This window comes from Thamnophis elegans, chromosome 12 (genome assembly GCF_009769535.1).
Source record: "Thamnophis elegans isolate rThaEle1 chromosome 12, rThaEle1.pri, whole genome shotgun sequence".
Lineage (NCBI taxonomy): Eukaryota > Metazoa > Chordata > Lepidosauria > Squamata > Colubridae > Thamnophis > Thamnophis elegans.
In genome coordinates this window covers 9,486,175-9,503,674 of record NC_045552.1, presented here as the reverse complement: position 1 = coordinate 9,503,674, position 17,500 = coordinate 9,486,175, and the positions used below count along the sequence as shown (strand labels likewise).

Sequence of the window (17,500 nt, the reverse complement as noted above, 5' to 3'; positions counted from 1 at the left end):
AGATATTCTTTGCAAAAATTTTTTGTTTCTATGGGTTATTTTTTTAAAGAGCAGAACAGAATAATAGATTTGGAACTTGGAAATCTTCTAGCAGTCCAACCCTCTGCTCAAGCAGGATACCCTATACCGTTTCAGACAAATGGTTATCCAACATTTTCTTAAAAACTTCCAGTGTTGGAGCATTCACAACTTCTGGAGGCAAGTGGTTCCACTGATTCATTGTTCTAACTATCAGGAAATTCCTCCTTAGTTCTAGGTTGCTTCTCTCCCTGTTTAGTGTCCACCCATTGCTTCTTGTCCCGTCTTCAGGTGCTTTGGAGAATAGCGTGACTCGCTCTTCTTGGTGGCAGCCCCTGAGATGTTGGATTACTGCTATCATGTCACCCCTGGTCCTTCTTCTTTTAAATTCAGCTTCTTTTATAATTAGGAAAGTTGGTGTAGATTTCAACTTTCCGGAGTTAATCCACTGCATTCAGATACTTTATGGGTAGGAAAAAAATAAGTTCCATTTGTTCCATAGGGTTACTCTGATATTTTCATAATTTAATTACAGAATTTTAGATAGTTGACATTTTCTTTTTCTTTTGCTATTTAAATATATAGTCATTAAGTTCAGGTAACTTCTGGACCAGTCACCAGTGGTTCCCAGTGTGAGGCCCACTCCCCACAGGGAGGGGTAATTTGATTTTTAAAGGGGGCATTTTGAACCTTGTTTAAACCAAGTTAATGGCCTTTTAGGCTTCCTGAGTGAGTAGGGGTATGTCACAGTGGGGAGAGGGGCATCAGGATTTCAGAGATGCTTAGGTGGGACATGGCCAAAATAAGCAATAGCAATAGGAATAGCAGTTAGACTTATATACCGCTTCATAGGGCTTTCAGCCCTCTCTAAGCGGTTTACAGAGTCAGCATATTGCCCCCAACAACCCGGGTCCTCACTTTACCCACCTCGGAAGGATGGAAGGCTGAGTCAACCTTGAGATTTGAACAGCCGAACTGCAGAACTGCAGTCAGCTGAAGTAGCCTGCAGTGCTGCATTTAACCACTGCACCACCTCGGCTCTCTCAAGGTTGGGAACCAATGTTCTGGACCATGGAGAGAAATTTAATAATTTTCAAAATCTTTCTAACAGAGTGTAGAAAAAAAAATCTCTTTGAGAATGTTATTGATATGTCCCATGATTTTGCAAACAGTAGCTTCCCTTGAAAATCTCCCACATTAGTTTCAAGATTGCATAAGTGTAAAAACAACCACAAAATGTGCTTTTTGTTATATTACATAAGGGGTGGGTTCCTGCCACTTCTAACCTCTTCCTTAGAAGAGGTTCCTCAAATCTACAGTGCCGTTTAGAACCGGTTCCAGCTACCTCCCCCTGCCCGTCCGCACATCATCAAGATGAAGAGTGAGAGGAGGAATTCTGGGAGTTGAAGCCCACAAGTCTTAAAGCTGTCAAGTTTGAACACCTCTGGGTTTTTTTTTCTAAAGGGTTAGGGGTGCAAGGGTCTTGTAACTTGACAGCTTTAAGACTTGCACATTTCAATGCCAGAGTTCCTGAGCCAACATAACTGGAGGAGGAATTCTGGGAGTTGAAGTCCCTAAGTCTTAAAGCTATCAAGCTTGAACACCCCTGGGGTTTTATTTTTCTAAAGGGTTAGGGGTACAAGGGTCTTGTAACTTGACAGTTTTAAGACTTGCGTGCTTCAAATGCCAGAGTTTCTGAGCCAACATTTTGGTTGCTAAGCAAGAGCGTTGTTAAGTAAGTTTCACCACATTTTACAGGTTGGCCATGCCCACCCAGCCACATGACTGCCAAGCCACTCCCACCTGGTCACATGGCCGGCAAGCCATTCCCACCAAGTCACATGGCTGGCAAGCCACTCCCACAAAGCAGGCCACACCTACAGAAGATGTTCTAAAGAAATTTGAAACCCACCACTGCATTACATGACTAATGTCATGGCAAGGTCGGCTCTTCGTTTTAGTGGGTTTACTTGATGACAAGTAAACCTGCTAAAATAGTAAAAAGTAAAATAAATAGGAACAGTCCCAAATCAAACAAAAAATATTTCATAATCTTAATTGAAGTAAGTCCGAGAGTTTATTCATACTTACAGTTCCTTTTTAAAAATATCATAGTGATTACTGAGTTTGATTTAAACATTATGAGTGGGAAAACCTAAATATAATACTTATATGTTTCATACTGTTCAAAGCAAACTATATGCTAAAGGGAAATTAAGCAGTGAAATTCAAAAAAAGAATCAAATAAAAACTAAAAAAAACCCCAAATAATCATTTGTTATATGACAAATCAATACAATAAGCCTATGACTATTTAGCTAATAAAAAGTCATATTTGTACAATTATAAGAATCAAATTTTCAAACTGAACAGATCATAGAGAATCAAATAGACGGACCTGACCAATAACATAACAATTCAAATCGTTGACAGATTTTGCGTAGTCAAATTCTAGAGTTTGTTGCCTCCTTGCTTTAAAGCTTACGTATGGGGAGTTTCACTGGGTGACCACAATTGAGACTGGCAGGCTGGTCATTAAATAACACAGTTGTAAATGTGGCCTTGTTGAAAAATACAGTGTGCCATTTGTGACCACATGAGTGAAGGATACTGCAATGGTTATGCATGTGAGGATTGGTTGCAAAGTACTAACCTTGAATGGTCATGGCACACAGCAGTAGTTAAGTAAGATCTACACAGAAATCTACTGTACCTGTAGGAAGAATGTGATAGTTGCTGTAGACTGCTGGTACTGGAAGCTGGTGGTAAGAAGACATTCAGTTTTTTAAAAGTAGCCTGATCTCCTGTTGTATAATGGAAGATAGGTTTCCATCAACAGGGAATCCAAGAAAGCCAGAACAGTTTTAGTTTTAGGTAGGGAATGAGAGGGGAGAGATTCTGATATTTCTTTCAAGCAGCACTGTCTTCTGCTCAAAGGTATTTACCCATCTTGTAGGGTAGGCTGTATTGCGATTATCCTTGTCATCTTCTCGTCTTTCATGCCTCCCATTTTTCCTACTGTCTTCTCCTATTGGTATAGTATGATTCATCAATTGTTGTTGTATTTTATGATTTAAGATTGTATCTTATGACATGATGTATCACTTTGTTGTTTGTGTGTACACTGAGAGCTTATGCACTGGAGACAAATTCCTTGTGTGCCCAATCACACTTGGATCCTATCCTATCCTATCCTATCCTATCCTATCCTATCCTATCCTATCCTATCCTATCCTATCCTATCCTAATTCTATTCTATTCTATTCTATTCCATCCCTATCCTCTACTCTATTCTTTTCTTTTCTATTCTTTTCTTTTCTATTCTATCCCTACCCTAATCTACCCTCATTCTATTCTATTCTATTCTATTCTATTCTATTCTATTCCATTCCTACCCTACCCTACCCTACCCTACCCTACCCTACCCTACCCTACCCTACCCTCTATTTTATTCTTTTCTATTCTTTTCTTTTCTATTCTATCCCTACCCTAATCTACATTCTATTCTATTCTATTCTATTCCACCCCATCCCATCCCATCCCATCTCATCCCATCCCATCCCATCCCATGTTCTGTTCTGTTCTATTCCATTTTTGATTGTTCTAAATTGGTGTGCTTTGGGACTCTTGCATTTTTTTTTCTTTATCATGCAACTCCCTCTGAGCTTATCAACAGCTTCTTGGAAACTCTTTTCAACTTTGTGATGAAGGAGCACTGACAAGGATGGAAATGGAAAGACCTCCTTGGAGGAAGCAAGCTACGGCTCGATCATTGCATTTCTTTGTGATAGTTTCACTTTTTATCCTCTTCCAAACCGTGAGTAAAATCTGAGATGGGATGGAGGCTTTTCACCGTGGAAATAAGAAAACACTACTGACTTGTGGCTCTCTCAGCGCATTTTGTTTTGAGAGGTAAGGAGATGGAACTTAACCAAATATCATTATTTAATTCTCTTTTCAGGTTCTCTAGGTGATCCATTATCTGTGACACCCAAAACCCTAAGTGCTTGGGAGGGATCTTGTGTGATCATTTCATGCAAATCGAAGAGGAGTATGAAAGTCGATCTATCAACCAGGTGTCCTTTGCTTGGTATTTTAACCCTTCATATGATAACAACATAGGAGATTACAGTGGAAAGCTCTTATATAATAACAACCAGACAATAACTGAAGTCAGTTCGGAGTTTCATAATCGAGTGACATTTGTGGGTGATTTAGGACGCAAAAACTGCAGTTTGAAAATTTCCCAGCTCCACCAAAATGATACAGGCATTTATGGGATCAGACTTTTTTGGAAATCTGGAAGCTTGCCTGAGCAAAAGAAATGGTTATCTAAAGTTAATATTAGAGTTCATGGTAAGTTTTTCTCTTCCTCTTCCTCTGTCTCTCTTCTATCTCTCTTCTTATCTCTGTTAGTTCAAAAGTTCCTTTTCAAAACATCACAAACAAGCTTTGAACTTGCAACTTCCAGTCTACAAATGATTCCAGGCTATTAATTAGGACATAACTTCCAAGAAAATAGTGCTTTCCATCCATGGTACTTAAAATACTCTGTTTTCCTAATTCAGCAGAAGGATGCATTCAATAGCTTGGTCATATTTTCTCAAATGGGGATGAAAGATTGTCCAGAAATGTATCTTGCTCTTTACTAATGCCTACTCAACTGAAGTATAGTTAAAATATATTTGGTTTCTTGTCTTTCCATCTTTCCAATCAAGAGTGCCCAACCGGTTGTGGGGGGTTGTGGGGGAGGGTGGGGGGGAGGGATATATATCAGGGTTGACGAGACGTGTTAGATTTTAATGTAATTTGACTCCACATGTATACTGTTTTCTCTTATATTTTCATTACTATTATTATTATTATTATTATTATTATTATTTTCTTTAAAACTAGGATATGTTAAGCATATTGACATGTAGTGGAAATACACCAATGAGAGGAGGAGTGGGAAACAGAAGGGAGAAGAAAGATGGGTAGAGAAGGATAGGAGAGAGGGTAAGGGGGGAAGATGAGGAGGATAAGGAGGAGTGGATTGTAGAGAGAGGAGCAGTAGAAAGAAAGGGGAAGTAGAGTAGGAAAGGATGATGGAGGGAAGATAGAAAGTTGGAGGGTGGTAGAAGAAAGAGGTGTATGGAGAGCAGAAGAGCTATAATGGGTTTTTATTTTTCTGGGCATTGTTGACAAGAGGAACTGATGTAATTATTATTTAATACTATATGATACGGGCTACGCGTGGTATACATGTGAGTGTATGTTATGAAAATGGAAATAAAAAATATTTTTAAGGAAAAAAAAATGAAAAAGAAAAAGAATGCTCAACCTGAGCCTTACTACCACTGTGTCCTTCCCTTCCAAATATTTTGGATGCAGAATCCAAAATCCCTTTGCTTCTGAAATATAATTTTTAATATGGTAGTGGGAGAGGGGGTAAATTAAATATGTATTACATGTAAAAGGATTTTTGGGGGGCTTTTCTTTCTTCACTCAAGAGTTCAGTCTGAGTATATGATAAAACACTGGTTTGAACGTGATAGATTCCTAAATGAATAAATTTTCATTCAATGAAATTACTTTCATTAAAAAGCCATTCAACTTTATTCAACATCTGTGTAAAATATTTTCTTCCTTCAATTATCTGATTGCAGAAACCCCTTTACAACTGATAGATACGTGGTCCCCACAAATGAAAGAAGGCAGCAAGTATAGAGTGGAATGTTCAATACCTTATCATTGCTTTGCTGAGCCCATAAAATTGTCTATCGAAGGACTAGAAGATCATCACGAGTTCTCCCCAGAAATGACCACTGAAACCCAGAGAGTAAAGGTTGAAGGGCTTTTCACGGCCACATCGGAGGACCATGAGAAACAATTGACATGCTTGCTAAAACCCCACAAAGGGACAGAAATAAGGAAAAAGTTTGCAAATCTGATGGTGAAATGTGAGTGTATTATGGGATAAAAGCTGATGCAGGGGTCAGGGATATACCTAGGATATGGGCAAATTGGCAAGATGGTGGACACAATGGGTTGATCAAAGCTTTGTCTATTTTTAAGGGCATCTTATGTGGACAACCCCCCTAAGTACATCCATGGCAATGGCGACAAATGGAAAGAATGCTTTGTCTAATATGAATAATGAAGGGTGGGCATTTCAAGTTGTTTGGTACACAGAAGAATCTCCATGTGTAAAATGAAGAGCTTTCGTAATCATGACCTTCAAAAGTTTACGTCTCTGTTTTCTAGATATTTCAGGGAAAGGGTTATAGATTATAGTGAAGTGTTAAGACCACTTTATAAGGCCTTGGTGAGGCCACACTTGGAATACTACATTCAGTTTTGGTCACCAAGATGTAAAAAAAAAAGACGTGGAGACCCTAGAAAGCGTGCAGAGAAGAGCAACAAAGATGATTAGGAGATTGGAGGCTAAAATCTATGAAGAATAGTTGCTGGAATTGGGTTTGTCTAGTTTAATGAAAAGAAGGAATAGGGAGACATGATAGCAATGTTCCAATATCTCAAGGGCTGCCACAAAGAAGAGGGAATCCAGCTATTCTCCAAAGCACCTAAGGGTAGGACAAGAAGCAATGGGTGGAAACTAATCAAGGAGAGAAGCAACTTAGAACTAAGGAAGAATTTACTGACAGTTAGAACAATTAATCAGTGGAACAACTTGCCTCCAGGAGTTGTGAATGCTCCAACACTGGAAGTTTTAAAGAAGAGATTGGATAACCATTTGTCTGAAGTGGTGTAGGGTTTCCTGCCTAGACAGTGAGTTGGACTAGAAGACCTCCAAGGTCCCTTCCAACTCTGTTATTCTATATTCTATTTCATACAATGGCTGTGTACACACACATCACAACCAATTATGTAACAATCAAGGACAGGGATGTCAAACTCGTGACATTACAGTAGCATCACTTGACATATCGTGACTTCCCCCCTTCACTAAACTGGGTGTGGCCAATGCGTGATGCATCCAGCCCTGGTCTGCAAGTTTGACAGCCCTGATCTAGGAACTGCATTCAGAAAACAAACAAGCTAGTTTGTTTGGTTATAATCTCAGTTAATTATAGATTTGGCAGGAGAGAGACGTGCTCTGGTGATAAAATGTATGTTTAGGTCTAGCTTGCTTGTGTGAATCCAGAAAAACTGGCTTAATACAATATCTAAATTAAGTAAGGGAAGTGATGGCTCAAGGGCTAAGATGCTGAGCTTGTCAATCAGAAAGGTCGGCAGTTCGGGGGTTCGAATCCCTAGCTTCGTGTAACGGAGTGAGCTCTTGGTACTTGTCCCAGCTTCTGCCAACATAGCAGTTCGAAAGAACGTAAAAATGCAAGTAAAAACTAGGAACTACCTTTGGTGGGAAGGTAACAGTGTTCTGTGCACTTTTGGCGTTTAGTCATGCCGGCCACGTGATCACGGAGATGTCTTCGGACAGCGCTGGCTCTTCGGCTTTGAAACGGAGATGAGTACTGCCCTCTAGAGTCGGGAACGACTAGCACATATGTGCGAGGGGAATCTTTACCTATACCTTTATATTAAGTATGTTGTTTACACCAAACTAATGGTTGTTGACAAGCTTAAACTGCATGGCTCGATATTTTGATGCTTCATATAATAAGTTCATTCTTCTGTAAGAGACAATATTCCAAATTAGGCACAAGGCTAAAAACATTCCACAGACTAAAAGGGGAACAAGGTTAGACATTTTTTGCTGAGTTAAAAAGTATTGTTTTTACACATTCTTTAATGCCGACTCATCCTTGACTCTGGGAATGTCCATGAGATTGAAACGCATTGTCTCTATGAGGTAACTATAATTCTGAGCACTATAATTTGAATCCTAGAACATTGGATCTTAATTGTGTCAGTCATTTTTCTCAAGCATTTTTGTTTTGTTTTATTTTAATTCTGAATCTTGTTTGCTTTTAGATGGTCCCAAAGAAGTTAAACTGAATGCTGACCATGAAGGCACACTCAGAGAGGGAAACAAACTTACTCTGGAATGTATAGTTGGCAGCAGTAATCCTCCTGTGCGCTCTTTTCTGTGGTTTAAGAATGGTAAAAGTTGGAGTAGTGCGCAATGGGATGCCAGAAGAGAATTTCATAGTTTAAAAGACACAGATTCTGGCAAATACAGGTGTCAAGTTGATAACGGCATTGGAAGTATCAGTTCTAAAGATCTGAACATCGACGTCCAGTGTGAGTTGATTAATTGGTGCTGCTGAGCATCAATTCTCTCTTAAGGTCTCCTCACTGTCCAATTCTTCTGAAGATATTTTCATCTTCTAAAGGGAAAGTCTACACTCATCTGCCAATAAGCCAACCTAAATACCATGAAAAATATATCAGCTACAGAGACAGCAAACTAACCCTAGAAATGTTTTTGTATGTTTTAATTTTCACAAGTAGCAATAGCAATAGCAGTTAGACTTATATACCGCTTCATAGGGCTTTCAGCCCTCTCTAAGCGGTTTACAGAGTCAGCATATTGCCCCCAACAATCCGGGTCCTCATTTCACCCACCTCAGAGGAATGGAAGGCTGAGTCAACCTTGAGCCGATGAGATTTGAACCGCTGAACTGCAGCTTAGCAGTCAGCTGAAGTGGCTGCAGTACTGTACTCTAACCACTGCGCCACCTGGTTCATCTATGCCCAATCCAGCCCATCCATTATCCATATTTGGTTAAAAATAGGAGGGTCAGCTTATCCACCAATGGGCTTGAATTTAAGTAGATACAGAATATATGGGTACTTTAAAAAAAGTTTTACCATATATACTTGTAGATAAGCCCATCTGTAAATAAACCAAACCCAAATTTTTCAGTGCCCACAGCCAGCAGTTTGATTCTCACCAGCTCAAACTTGATTCAGCCTTCCATCCTTCTGAGGTCGGTAAAATGAGGACCCAGATTACTGGGGGCAATAGGCTGACTTTGCAAGCAGCTTTGAGAGGGCTGTGAAGCATTGTGAAGTGATATATAAGTTTAAGTGCTATTCTTATTTTTTCCAGAAACCAACTTTCCTGTTTTTGGCAAAAAAATACTGATACTAAACAAGGATTTTTCTCAGCAACCATGGTGTTTGTTTAATGACCACCTCGAAAAAGATCATAAAATATCAGAGGGACGGAGGAAGGGAGAGAAGGAGGGAGAGAGAAAGAAAGAGAGAGAGAGAGAAAGAGAGAGAGGGGGGAGAGAGAATAACACAACAAAAATTGCAAGATCAGTTACAATACTCAGCTTTGTCATCATCTTCGTGTCCACATCAAGTTGATTTATTCCCTTGCCCCTTCAGGAGAAAGAAATTGCCAAACATCTGCCTTACAAAAAACCTGAAACCCATTTTGTTTTCAATTCCCCAGATCTGCCAAAAGTCAGCATTAATGTAATGCCGCGACTACCCATCCAAGAAAATGCTGAAGTGGTTTTGAAATGTTCAGCCATTGGCAACCCTCCCGTCAGCAGTTATGAATGGTATAAAAGCAGCACATCTGGTGTTATCATGGCTGGAGAGGAACTGCGATTTGAGGGAATTCAACCCAGCAATTCTGATACCTATCGTTGTGTGGCCCGCAACAAGATTGGCCATTCAAATCGCTCTGTCACACTGAATGTTAATTGTAAGTAGAAACAGCACTGGAAGTTGTACAAAAAAACCCCCAGAAGGCTGTTTAATCCTCATGGCTCAGTGGTGGGATTCAAATAATTTAACAACCGGTTCTCTGCCCTAATGATTTCTTCCAACAACCAGTTCACTAAACTGCTCAGAAGGTTAACAACCGGTTCTCCCGGAGTGGTGGGAACTGGCTGAATCCCACCACTGGCATGGCTGCATATTACTTATAGATTAGCAGGAGATCTTTTCCATTGTCTGCTCTGCTCCAGAGATGGCGTTTTCAGCAGATTCTGACCAGTTCTGGAGAACCAATAACATAAATTTTGAGTAGTTTGGAGAACCGGTAAATATCACCTCTGATTGACCCCGCCCCCATCTATTCCCTGCCTCCCGAGTCCCAGCTGATTTGGAGGGAATGGGGATTTTGCAGTATTCTTCCCCTGTCATGCCCATCAAGCCATGCTCACCAAGTTATGCCACACCCACCAATGCATGCCCAAAGAACTGGTAGTAAAATTTTTTGAATCTCACCACTGATCTGCTCCCCAGTGTTGGTGGGGATGTTGAGAAAAAGACACAGTTGTTTTAAACCACCGTGGAAAGTTGCTCCATTCACGCTCCAAAGAACACTTGGCGACTAAGCGCTGTGCAACCCCAGTCCTATATTTCCTCTCCTCCAATAAGGCACAATTCAGAAATGCAGAACTGAGATCCATATAATGTCCTCTGGAGGCCATTATATGGAAGGGTAAAATACAGATTTCCAGATTCCATTGCAGTTGAATTGGTGGCAAATTTAGCATTCTAAAAGTATCCAAGGTATGGAACTCTTTCTTCAATACTAAAGTCCTGGAGGTGAAGCTCACAGGTCCCTCAAATGATAAAATTTGTCTTCCCTACCTAACAGTGACAACAAACGATAACGTTCTGAAGTAATTCTAATTATCACCTGGCCATCCTACAAAATCTCCCTCTGGAACTGCGGCTTATATGCATTTTTTTTTTAATTTACTGACATTTTCTCCCAATTCGCAGCACTTCAATATTTTGTGTGCTGTAGCATGTTGCACACTGCACCACCCCAACAAAGAATTAAAGAGGGGTTGCTGGATTTCTACCACCAACCTGTCTCATGTATCAGTGCCTCGGCTAATTCAAAGTGGGGTACAACTTTGCAGAGAGGCGTCAGAGCAGGGGGTCGCCAAACCTGGCAACTTTAGACTTGTGGACTTCAACTCCCAGCGTCCCTCAAGCTGGCTAAGGAACTCTGGGAGTTGAAGTCCACAAGTCTTAAAGAGACCCCTGCCTCAGAGAACTCTGCAAAGAACCTTTCTCAAAAGCTGGAGAAATCTACAGTTCTGTGAAGGTGACACCACAGGTGGCATGCAGAGCCGTCTCTGTGGGCACAAGAGCCATCGCCCCAGCTCAGCTCCTCCATGCATGTGCGCATACCTCCCGCTGATCAGCTGCTTTTTGGGTCTCTGCTGTGCATGCATGGGGCACATGTGGGAGACACGTGTGGGAGGCAGGGGGCAGCATGGGGGGGAGCATGCCCCCTCGCACCCCATTTTTGGTCCCAGGAGTCTACTGGGAGGCCTGCTAGGCCCGAAATGGCCCATGTCACACGCACATGCATGGGGGTGGGGGGTGGGTCACGCACGCATGTGCAGGGGGTGTGGGGACATGGGGGAACGTGTGCATTGCATTAGGTGTGTGGGTAGGCCCGGACTTTTGGCACGTGAGAACAAAATGGTCAGCCATCACTGCTATAGCTTATTTACTGCATTAAAAAAAACACCCTCTCCTCAGCTTATCTTGCTAGGTGTAATTACAGACTGTACAGCTATAGAGACTAATTTGATTCTGAACTTAACAACGGCAGCAAGATTGTTGGTGGCACAATACTGGAAGAAGGAAGAATTGCCTACTATTCAAGAATAGACATTAAAAGTAGTAAATTTAGCAGAGATGGCCAAAATCTCAGCATATTTGAAGGACTATTCAGATCAGAAATACAAGCTTGAATGGAGAAGATGGATTGACCACATTCAAAATAAATATCGAACTAAGAAATTTCAACTAGGTTTATGAATGAATGAACAAGGAATGTTACAATTTATCTAAAGTTAGCTTAATAAAAGGGGAGTTAAAGTACAAGAGGAGATAGGATGCTATAGTTAGTTAGCTTATCTTAGTATATGATTGTTAAATGTTTATACCCTGTATTTTGCTCTTGGAGGTTGCGGGGAGGGAGGGTTGGAGAGGGGGAGGGAAGGGGAAGGGGAAACATTTGTAAAATCTATTAAAAGTCTTTAATTAAAAAAAAACAAGGCTGGACAACCACAAACAACAACAACAACAACAACAACAACACCCTATCGATTTTGTTTTGCAGATCGCCCCAAGAATGTCCAACTTTTTCCTTTAAATCATTTGCCCATCAAGGAAGGAGACGAAGTCATGTTGAACTGTACTGTGGGCAGTAGCTACCCCAGCATCAATAATTACAATTTTTTTAGGTCAACCAGCTTCATGCCCACAAGTCGCTACTCGTCATTGACATTTTTCGCAGTACCTGAACTCTCCGCGTCTTACCGTTGTGAAGCATGTAATAATCTTGGCTGCACTTCCTCCCCAAGCATCCTTTTGGATGTCCTCTGTAAGTAAGAATAATTGTATGATGAGCTGGAAGCCTTTAAGCAGCTACATTGTTCCCAGGGAGACCCACAAGAGCATTGGCACATTCAAGTCTTGGATAGAGCAAGTATAAGGGATTGAACGCGGAACGAGTTATTTTAGGAAACTCAAGTTATAAATCTTTCAATTTTAGCACCATTTTGTTTGAGTTCAGAGCTACACCATATTGTTGGATAGCACACCAACTCTAAAAAAAAAAAGGGTACGAATAGATTAATTAATTAACTTTTGACTGAATTGAAATTTCAACGTTAAAATGAATATATTCATATCCTCAAAACTTTTCCTCTTTTTGGTGTGTTAGAATGAGAATTTCAGCTGTAACTTTGGAAGGGGCTCTCATGGAAATACAACAGAAAATCCTGCTAGGGTCACCCTAGCTTTATTTTATTGATTCATTCTTCTTCTCATCTTTCCTATTACCTATCTCCTTATCTTCTTATGACTATAACCTTCGTTGCTTGTATCTTATGATTATATTGTTTTATTTAGTGTCCTAGTATGGACACTAGTATGATTTATGTTGATTGCTTATGTAGTATCCTATGACTACCACTAAGTAGTGTATCTCATGATTTATGATGAACGTATTTTTATAATGACAATGATCATGATTTAGCACTTCTTGCTTGTATGTGCACTGAGAGCTTATGTGTCAGAGACAATTTTCTTGTGTGTCCAATCATGCTTGGTCAATAAAGTATTCTATTTTATTCTGTTCTGTTCTGTTCTGTTCTATTCTGTTCTGTTCTGTTCTGTTCTATTCTATTCTATTCTATTCTATTCCATTCCATTCCATTCTATTGTTCTATTCTGTTCTATTCCGTTCTGTTCCGTTCTGTTCCGTTCCGTTCCATTACATTCTATTCCATTCTATTCTATTTGATTCTATTTGATTTGATTCTGTTCTATTCTTCGATAGAATTATAAACCTGCCTTACTTTCAGGAGCCCCAGGTGTACTCTCATCTCTATTGTTCCCCACAGTAAGAGCCCTGGGAGAGTGATTGCCCAAAGTCACTCAATTAGCATCTGTAGCTGAAGGCATACTTGAACCTGCATCTCCTACTCCTAGTTCAATATTTCAGCCACAACCTCATATTGACAAAGCCCTGAGCATAATCAAATCATTGTGGGGCATTGCTGCCTATGCAGGCGTAGGCTGCTCTGGATTCACCCGTGTTCAGCCGATCCTCTGGCGGAAATTCTGAATGGTTTGGCAAATCCCCAAATCCCACTCCTGGCTGGCCCCGCCCACCCGTCCCCTCCCAGGAGTCTCCACGCAGCCCATTTTGGATGCCAGGTAAATGCAGGGCCTGCATGGATGCTCAGGAAGGGTGAAAAATGGACCTCCCGGAGACTCTGAAAGGCCAGAAATGGGCCCCTTTCCCGGCTCCAGGAGCCTGGGGGAGGCTGTTTTCATCTGCCCAGAAGCTCGAGGAAAGCCTCTGGAGCTGGAATGAGCCCATTTCAGGCCTCCAGAGAGCCCCCGAAGCCCTGGGAGGGCAAAAACACCCCTCTTGCTGTGGTGCAGGAAGCCGATTAGGACGCGTCCACCATAGCAATAGCAATAGCAGTTAGACTTATATATCGCTTCATAGGGCTTTCAGCCCTCTCTAAGCGGTTTACAGAGTCAGCATATTGCCCACACAGTCCTGGGTCCTCATTTCACCCACCTCGGAAGGGTGGAAGGCTGAGTCAACCTTGAGCCGGTGAGATTTGAACCGCTGAACTGCAGATAACAGCCAGCTGAAGTGGCCTGCAGTACTGCACCCTAACCACTGCGCCACCATGGCCACACCCACCCAGCAACTGGGCAGAGAAACTGTTGCTGAAATTTTTGAATCCCACCCCTGCATCTATGGTTTGTACAAGCAAACCAACTGAGTAAAAAAAATGCTTTAGAGTGGTTGGGGGGGGGGGGTTTACATCAAAAGCTGGGAATGATTTAATTAAAGAGTATATAGCTTTGGGTTCTAAAAGGAAAGTGGATGCGATTAGTTGAGTTGTTCAGTGTAGCTAATGTGTGCCTCCGATGCTGGTCACTCTGGGCAGATGTTCAAGAGGAACAGGATGTCACTCTGTGTGCTTGTATTTCTCCTTTCATCCTACAGATGGCCCCAAGGACCTCAAGCTCAACCGAGAACCTTCGGGATTGGTCCTCGAAGGTGATCCTGTTCGCCTGACTTGTAGTGTGGGAAAGGCCAACCCCAAGACACTCAGCTACACCTGGTATAAAGATGGAGAACGTCTGCCTCTGAACTCTACAGAAAGTGTTCTATTCATCCAGAATGCCCAGTCAATGGATTCTGGCAGATACCATTGTGTTTCAAAAAACATCATAACAAATGCGGTGTCTCCATCTATTAGGCTGGAAGTGAATTGTGAGTACAGATTCAGTGTATAGTCATGACATTCTTGTTGTGTGCTCAATGGGCTTTCTCTCCTAGGTGAAGTCATTGTGGACTCAAGCTTGATTCTTGGTTACGTCTTTAGACACAAAGCCATCTGGGTGACCTTGGGCCAATCCCTATTTTTCAGACCCAGGAATCCCAGGAGTCAAAGGGAAACTACTTTTGAAATTTTGTTAAAAAAACTGCAGGACTTGTCCAGACATTTAGCAGGAGTCAACAACAACGACAAAATGGACCACCTACCATAGTGGTCCTAGAACTCTTCCTTCTCCTTTGAAAAAAATGAAAGCTGTACTTCACAGAACCTGGGATAGTCTTGCCATATTGGATATGATTTGAGTGGAATCTAGTGGAATTTACTGTTGTCAGATGCGATCTTGACCCGATAAGTGATTTTAAAAATGGACAAGACATATTCAAGGGGCTACTGGAGGATCTGTTGTATTTGTTGTTTGATTACTCCCTTGTCAGTCATAGATTGAGGTTCTAAACAACAGTGAAAGGTGACTATCTTCCTCTCTAAGGTCCTCAGATGCTTTTAGGCGATTGCCATAGGGGCAAAGACCACGGATTTGACAAAACCATGTTTTGCAATCTTGATAACTTCGAGATGAGTGGACTTCAACTCCCAGAATTTTACAACCAACATGACCACTGCTAATAATTCTAGAAGTGGAAATATCAGAAAGTTACCAAGGTTGAGAAATAATGAATATAGAAGCCTATTTCTCCACCTATGTCTCTCCTTGAGTCCTTCCAAATCCTTTTGCCTTGCCGCAGATGCTGAGAATGTGATTAAGAAAATATTAGAATGTGCAGAAATGAATAGATTAACAATGGCTATTAAGGAGAGAAAACAAATTGAATGCTATATGGTATGGGGTCTATTTTACCAATGGTTAAATAATAAAAATGGAAGTTGGAAATGGGGAAACAAAATGAAGAAGATATGTTAAAAGAGTTAAGTAAATATTATGACTAGTATGTTGAATATTATTATCTTAATATTGTAGAATTAATATGTGGAGTATTATTATGATAAATATTGCAAAATCAATATTAATTTAACAAAGGATGCTGTAATTTATTGTTTAACAAAGATATTTGTATCCAGACAACATACTCTTCAAATGAAGATGGAATGATTATATTAATTTTTTTTTAAAAAAAATTACTCGAAGAATCAAATATACAAATGCTGGATTAAATTCAGTGACTCTTTCTTTTTCTGACAGACGGGCCTCGTAACGTTCATGTAACTCTAGACAAGAAATCTGTTACTGAAGGAATGGATGTTTATTTGAAATGTGATAATGATGCTTACCCATTAGTGGATACTTACAAGTGGTATTGGAAAGGAGAAGAAATCTTTATGGAGAATTCCAAAATCTTAGTACTCAGGAAAATTAAGCCTGAGCAGTCAGGAGAATATCTTTGCAAAGCATTCAATTCTGTCTCTAATAAGGAATCACAGCTCCTCACCATTAGTGTATCCTGTGAGTATTTCCCTTGAAAAAATATTGTTACAGTTCCTAGGTGACCATTCTTGATTAAGAAATTCTTGGCAGTGGAAAGACAGCTAGTCAAACGAGAACCAGGTGACTTCGTGTTCTGCAAATATTTTGGAGATTCATGAGAATAGAAATCAGACTGGCTGATCCTAAAGTACAATTTTTTTTCAACGAGCAATTCATGACTGAAGAATTCTCTATGAAATTTAGTCCGTTTTCAAAGTGGGATTTATATTTTCATACTTGGCTTGGAGAGAGAAATAGTATTAGCACTTAGACTTATATACTACTTCACAGTGCTTTACAGCCCTCTCTAAGTGGTTTACAGAGTCAGTTTTATTGCCCCAACAATCTGGGTCCTCATTTTACCAACCCCGGAAGGATGGAAGCCTGAGTCAACCTTGAGCCGGTGAGACTCGAACTACCAAACTGCTGTCATCTGGTAGTTAGCAGAATTACCCTGCACTACTACATGCTAACCGCTGTGCCACCATGGCTCAAAGCTCATAAGAAAGCTATAGATTAGGGGTGTCAAACTCGATTTCATTGAAGGCTACATATGGGTGGTGTTTGACCTTGAAAGACTGGGGTGGGTGTGGCCATGGCGGGCATGGACAACTCAACATCACTTGTGTGTTGGGGCACCTATGGTGGCCTGAGCACTCTGCCAGCGAAAACGGGCTCTCGAGCTCTGTTTTCGCTGTCCAGTCCTTTGCTGTTTCCAGGGCGCTCCCCAACACCCCCAGGCCAGATCTAAGCACCCTGCAGACTGGATCTGGCCCACGGACCTTGAGTTTGACACCGCTGTTATAGATGATTCCTTAAAAAACAAAGCAAAAATGAAAACATAAAAAACAAAACCGAATGAAAAACCAGATACCTCGTTGCAATTTAATTTGTATGTTTTGCAAGCTGTACTTCTCTCCTTCACTCTCTCTCCCTCGCTCATATTTATACTAACATTCCCTAATATATGGATTTTCAGTAAACCAGTTTCCATAGTACGACCTATTACATATAGATCTATATCTATATATATCTATATATATGTATTTAGTGTCACAACCCCTGGTATGCCCAAATATCAGCACAAATCATCAGCACTATTTATCAGCACAAATACAACATATCTATATATATCTATATATCTATATATATCTATATGTATCTATGTATCTATGTATCTATGTATCTATGTATCTATGTATCTATGTATCTATGTATCTATGTATCTATGTAT

General features: G+C 40.6%; 1 protein-coding gene across 1 annotated transcript in view; it reads left to right on the top strand.

Moving 5' to 3' along the window:
- Positions 1-17,500, top strand: part of LOC116515591 — a 58,764-nt gene that overhangs the window by 33,749 nt on the left and 7,515 nt on the right. Inside the window, exons 13-19 of the mRNA XM_032227713.1 lie at positions 4,023-4,374; positions 5,667-5,960; positions 7,954-8,223; positions 9,386-9,643; positions 12,035-12,298; positions 14,450-14,719; positions 15,985-16,245. Coding sequence (XP_032083604.1) covers positions 4,023-4,374; positions 5,667-5,960; positions 7,954-8,223; positions 9,386-9,643; positions 12,035-12,298; positions 14,450-14,719; positions 15,985-16,245 — 1,969 coding nt within the window. The remainder of the gene's footprint in view (positions 1-4,022; positions 4,375-5,666; positions 5,961-7,953; positions 8,224-9,385; positions 9,644-12,034; positions 12,299-14,449; positions 14,720-15,984; positions 16,246-17,500) is intronic.